Source organism: Mus pahari, chromosome 10 (genome assembly GCF_900095145.1).
Source record: "Mus pahari chromosome 10, PAHARI_EIJ_v1.1, whole genome shotgun sequence".
In the NCBI taxonomy this organism is placed as follows: domain Eukaryota; kingdom Metazoa; phylum Chordata; class Mammalia; order Rodentia; family Muridae; genus Mus; species Mus pahari.
Window position 1 is genome coordinate 92,263,560 of NC_034599.1, and position 6,098 is coordinate 92,269,657.

General features: G+C 42.6%; 1 protein-coding gene across 1 annotated transcript; it reads left to right on the forward strand.

Annotated features, from left to right (window-relative positions):
- The first annotated feature begins 3,213 nt into the window (after nucleotides 1-3,213).
- Nucleotides 3,214-4,696, forward strand: LOC110327148 (proline-rich protein 23A3-like). Its single transcript, XM_021205872.1, has one exon. It carries the CDS (start codon nucleotides 3,365-3,367, stop codon nucleotides 3,923-3,925), a length of 561 nt encoding a protein of 186 aa, XP_021061531.1. The 5' UTR covers nucleotides 3,214-3,364; the 3' UTR covers nucleotides 3,926-4,696.
- The last annotated feature ends 1,402 nt before the right edge of the window (nucleotides 4,697-6,098 follow it).

Genomic DNA, 6,098 nt, shown 5'->3' on the forward strand with positions numbered 1-6,098 from the left:
AGAGACTATCCGTAAGTTCTGTGACTCTAGAGAACCCTAACTAATACAGTTAGAGTCACACCAAGGTATTTTATATTGCTTGTGACTATAGTGAAGGAATCATTTCCCTAATTTCATTCTCATCCTGTTTGTTCTTTGAGTAGAGGATGGCTGCTGATTTGTTTGAGTTAATTTCATATACAGCCACTTTGCTGAAGTTGTTTATCAGATTTAGGAGCTCTCGGGGAATACATATGCAAGAATTTAATTGGAAAGCTACTGGAGCCTTTAACATAATTGGCTGGTGGTGGGAGTCATATATCTTGACTTCTGCTTCCCTATGTATTGGTGATAGGTAGGCAGGGAATAGGTTATAACCTAGGGTGCAGGTTATAACCTGGAATAACCTGGTCTTGTTGAAAGTGTAACCTGGAAACCCTAGTCTTATTGGGGATTCGCCTAGAGGCAGGAACAGGCTCAGGTTTTGTTGGGGGCAACTTAAAAACTAATGCTAGGACCAGCCTGTTAGTTTATTTGAGTTCAAACTTAGGTCAGGTTTTATAAAATGGGGTCTGAACTTAAAATATTTGACCTCTCATCAGAAGAATGGTTTTCCACCTATGGCTCTCAACACTTCTGAGGGTTTCTATGACTCTTGCCAGTTGATTCCTATCAGACATCCTGCATATCAGATATTTGCTTTATTATAACAGTAGCAAAATTACATTAAGAAGTAGCAATGAAAATGCTTTTATGTCTGAGGAGGATGGGGGTCATCACAACATGAGGAACTGTATTAAGGGGTCCCAGGATCAGGCAGGTGAGAACAACTGCCTTAAAAGGACTTTTGCAGCATTCACAAGACTCTTAGCCACCTGTGACTCCAAGTCCAGACCATCTGATCCCCTCTTCTCTCCAAGTTCTTGCATGCCTGTGGGGCCTATGAACTAACAAAAGCATACTAACAGGTACATAAACAAATAAATATATGGGTTTTAAAAAATGAGAAAATGAGAAGTTAAATTTTTTTTGACACAGGGAGCACCTGGTTGGTAGCTGTTGTGGGTTATCAGCTTGTCTCCATGTGGGATTGACAAACACCCAGGAGTATAGTCCACCTGTGAGGGATTTTTCTTGAATGAATTGTTTGAAATGGGAAAACCTACCCTGAATCCAGTTCTTTGGAGGTGGAAATATCTTGCACAAGTAATCCAGCCCTTGGGAGGTGGAGAGAAGTCACCAGAAGTTTGAGGCTAACCTCAGCTATACAGTTTTTTAGGTGAATCAGGTTGGTTACATGGCACTCTGTCTTAAAAAAAAAAAAAGAAAGAAAGAAAGAAAGAAAGAAAGAAAGAAAGAAAGAAAGAAAGAAAGAAAGAAATGCTAAATGTATTTTTTTATAAATACTAGGAATTTATTTTATTTATTTATTTATTTATTTATTTATTTATTTATTATATGCAAGTACAATGTAGCTGTCCTCAGACATCCCAGAAGAGGGAGTCAAATCTTGTTAAGGATGGTTGTGAGCCACCATGTGGTTGCTGGGATTTGAACTCTGCACCTTTGGAAGAGCAGTTGGGTGCTCTTACCCGCTGAGCCATCTCCCCAGCCCGCTAAATGTATTTTTAAAGTCATAAAATTACAGTGGCACATAATTAGGAAAATGAACAAAGCCAATAAAGAGGACAGGGCAATGGGTCACGAGTCATGCCAACGTCTATCTTACATATGTCGGAGAATGGCATCACAAAACTGAAGGCAAAATGAACATATTTGGGGAGGCCTTTGGGAGACATTTTCCAAAATGCTTACTCAGCATGGCAGAGAGAATCGTGACAGGACTATCTTCCTGTCACTTAACCTTTATCATCATTGGATATCAATATATTCTCGTAGTAACTGCATTGATCTAACATTGAAGTGGTTACTCAGTGGAGATGCAAATGAAAGTGTGGTAAACTTACCCATCAGAGTGCATGGATACATAGCAAGTACACCACACACTACCCTGACTTAGCTGACACCTCTAAAATATAGTCAATAAATGAGAAAATAATAAACATAGCAAAAGAAGGGCCCAGGCTGTGTCCCTAAGCTGTATGATTTTTCTACTTTGTGTGAGGATGATCTCTAACAGAGGACTGAAGGGAGAGAGGAGAGAGAGTGCCTTAAAATGGTTTCAAGTCTCAGATACATGTAAGTAGAACAAATGCCCCAAAATGCCACTTAGAAATCAAGCAGATCTGAGCTTATCATTTTCAACACAAAGGATTTAATTCTGAAAGCTTTTTTCCCACCGGTAATGACTTGTGAGGATGAACTAAGTTTCTCAGACATGATTCAAGCAGTCCAGGCTAGCCTTGAGTTCACTATGTATCCAGCCTGCCCTAGTTGTCACTATGTAGCAGGCTGGCCTTGAACTCATAATCTTGCTGATCTTGTCTCCCAACTTCTGGGATTGTGGATGTTCTAAATGATTAACAGGAATACTTTTTTGATGTTTCTGGGGATCAAATCCATTGACCTCCAGCATGCTAGGATGTATTTTCCCAGATCAATTATGTACTTCAATTTAATACAAATTTGAGGTCAATTTGAGGTCAATTTTCTAATTGAAAAATAGGCACATATAAATGTCTTAGTTATTGGAGTTAAGTACCAAGCTTGATCTCCAAGGAACAATGGAAGTTTCTTTTTGGTAATTTCCATTTCAATTTTGTTTTGTGGATAAAATTTCTAAGTGGGAATGGACAAAGAGTTCATGTCAACGTGCCAGGAGGTAGAAAAATAATTTTCCTGTGTGTGATGCCACAAATAAAGGCAATGCAAACCATAGGGACACCCAGGAGCAAATTCCTTTTATAAACCGCCAAATCTCCCAACATTCCCTTGCCACACCTTACCTGCACCTCCAGAAACACACACACACACACACACGCACACACACACATACACACATACACATTTCTAGGTAGAAATGGGACAAAAAGTTCATGACAACCCAGCAGGGGTTGGGAAAATAATTTTCCTGTGTGTGATCTCAATAAAGGCAATGCACACCATAAGGACATTCAAAGGCTGATTTCCTTCTCTGAAACCCAGATATTCCCAACAATCCTCCTCCCTGCCACAGCCTCTGAGGGCCTGATTCCTGGCCCCGCCTTACCTAGGTGGAGCTTCCTTGGAAGCCAGGCATACATAAAGAACGCAGGTCCTCTCCCAGGCAACACTCCAGATGAGCTTGATAAAATCAACTCTCTCCCAGAGAGCCCACTGATTCTCCTGCAAAAGCCTGCCAGACAACAGTTGTACCTGCAAGAGGTCTGTCACCTGCATCGCACCTCTTTAGGCACCAGCCACCAAGTGCAAACATAATCACAAGATGAAGGGAGTGAGGCCCCACAGCACCAGCGCTGACCTCGGGCCCACTCCTGCCAAGCACCCTCGCCTCCAACTACAGCAGCCTGCTCAGTGGGACCTGGAACGGCCTATGCAGCCCTCGACTTGGCAAGGACTGCCTGAGATCTCGCCCACCAGCCCGCTTGGGTCCTCTCTCCTGGACATGCGCAGGGAACTTATACATAACCAGCTGGGATCCTTCAGTGCTTCGGTAAGAGACAGTGAGGGCTTGGAATACACCTCTCCCTCAGGGATGCCATGGATGAACGCTCCAGATGGCCTGGACCCAGGCCTTCATCTCTCATCTTCTTCATTAGATGGTCAAGTCCTAGATGGCTGGAGTCCTTCAGACTTTCCTGGTGCAGAAAGTTATGCTCTGTGGTCCACCTGGAGTCTCAAAGGCAGCATGCTGAAGCCTCTTCCAGACTCACCACTGCAGCCTCTCCCTCCATCTCCTCCTCCCAGTCACCAAGAGCACCGTCCTCTGAGTCCTGTAAGATCTACTCGCCCTCCATGCAAGGCCAGGAGGCGCCTCCTCTTCTAGGAAAAATGGACTGCTCCAGCAACACAGCGACATGGACAATTACCTGGACTCCCAGACCTCCCGTGGACACCCAGCAACCTAATGTTGAGCCTGTGTGCACACAGTGCTTTCTGCAGCACACTAGAGACAGGAGACAAAGACCTCAAGAAGAGTGGAGACAATACATCACACCTTGGAAGTTTAAAAAAAAAAAATCTGCCTTTGAAAACCAGAAGATGGATTGACAAACTTGTAGCTTTATCTCAAAACCTCCCATTTCCCCTCCTTGGTGATTCCCAGTAAGAACCCTGACGGCCTCTACTGTTTCTCCCAAACCAAGAAACCACTGGGTTTGCTCTGCTGCCAGTGTCTGTCCCTACTGTCTTTCCATGGCTGAATAAAGACTTATCCCGGTTGGTTCAAGCTGTTCTCCTCGGAAACTGACAATACCATACTAGGGGACCATGGTTCCAGCCTTGAATTGATGATGCTTCTTCACTTCTTCTCATCCATCCCTTCACCTGCTGATGTGGTCTTCACCTGTCAGTCTCCTGAAAATGAGACTTGATGCAGATTGTCACCAGCTGTTGCCAGCATGCAGTGGATGGACCTTTCTTTTTTACTGAAATTCCCATACTGACTTTAGCTTTAGATTCATGGAAAGTGTTTGGGTTACTGTTCTTCCAAATTGTTTTATATTTTTAACTTAGTAAATGTTTTTTCTCCAGTAAACTTGTATGAAATGTTCAGTCATTGTTAAATGTGCCTCATTGTGTATGGAAATAAAATGTTAACCTGTAAAGTTTAAGCCTATGCCATAATTTTGTTTTCTTTTTTTTTTTTTAAAGCTTTATTTTTTTAAAGATTTATTTATTTATTGTATGTAAGTACACTGTAGCTGTCTTCAGACACTCCAGAAGAGGGTGTCAGATCTTGCTACGGATGGTTGTGAGCCACCATGTGGTTGCTGGGATTTGAACTCTGGACCTTTGGAAGAGCAGTCGGGCGCTCTTACCCACTGAGCCATCTCACCAGCCCATAATTTTGTTTTCTTGAAGCTTTAAGACACCATGGGGAACAGCTTACAGGTGCACATAATCACAAAATGAAAATAACACAGGAGCAACTGGGACTACAAAAACCCTGTCTTAGAGAGAGAGAGAGAGAGAGAGAGAGAGAGAGAGAGAGAGAGAGAGAGAGGAAACCTAAGATTTATTTGGAAAGTCAGTTGCGTTGGATAGAATTTTTTGTAACACAGACTCATGAAGAAACTTTTTCCAGAAGCAGACAGAGGAGAAAAGATGTTCTGCTGAAGCAAGCAGGTGGAAGGACATGTGATGAAGGATTCTTCACTAACTACAAGCATGTATTGGTCTGCCTTACACACTGCATAGTTGAGCTAAATTTGTCAGTACTCCAAAGAAAGAAACGGACCAAAATACTTCTGGTGGTGTGCTGCAGTGTCTTGCCACTTCCACAGACTCAGGCTGATTGACAGCGTGAGGTCAGCTGAGACAGATTCACCTGCTGAGGCAAGGCAAGGCAAGGCCACCGGAGAACAAGTGATGTTTGGAGGGAGTGTAAAGGGGACTCACTAACAGGGGAAAAGGCTGTTGTTCTTGGCTTGCTTACATAGCGAAACACTTGTTGGTCTCTCCTCTTCCCTGATCTTTGCTCTGTCATGAGAGGCACAGCTCCTGACATCTGTTTGTCAGAATCCCTCCTGCCTGGACATTCCTGTTAGGTCCTGCCACCCAATACTGTCCTGTCTCTACTAAACCGGAACAATGTTATATCTGAGAAGTGTTTGCAAATAGATCAAGCTGCTGCTGCCAACCTGTGAACTCAACTGCCAATTTCCAGACAACACAGATGGCAGTTGCTCCAAATAACCACTTCTAAAGAGGTCACTTCCCCAGTGTCCTGACTTTTCTACTACCTCTGGCTGGTGGTGGTGAAAAGTGTAGTTAAAGCATTGAAGAACCATCATTAAAATAGGTATTGAAATAATTAAAGTTAGAGAGAAAGACATAGAAAGAGAAAATGAATTGGTATTTCTCTTTTCCTTCCTCTGCCTCCCCTTTTACCAAATTCACACCAACCTCCTCGTAATCCTACTATAGGGAAACACAGCAAAAAAAAAAAAAAAAAAAAAAAAAAAAAAAAAAAAAAAAAAAAAAAAAAAAAAAAAAAA

Bases quoted from the DNA above. Each gene is read 5' to 3' on its own strand.
- LOC110327148 (XM_021205872.1), top strand. From the start codon at position 3,365: ATGAAGGGAGTGAGGCCCCACAGCACCAGCGCTGACCTCGGGCCCACT.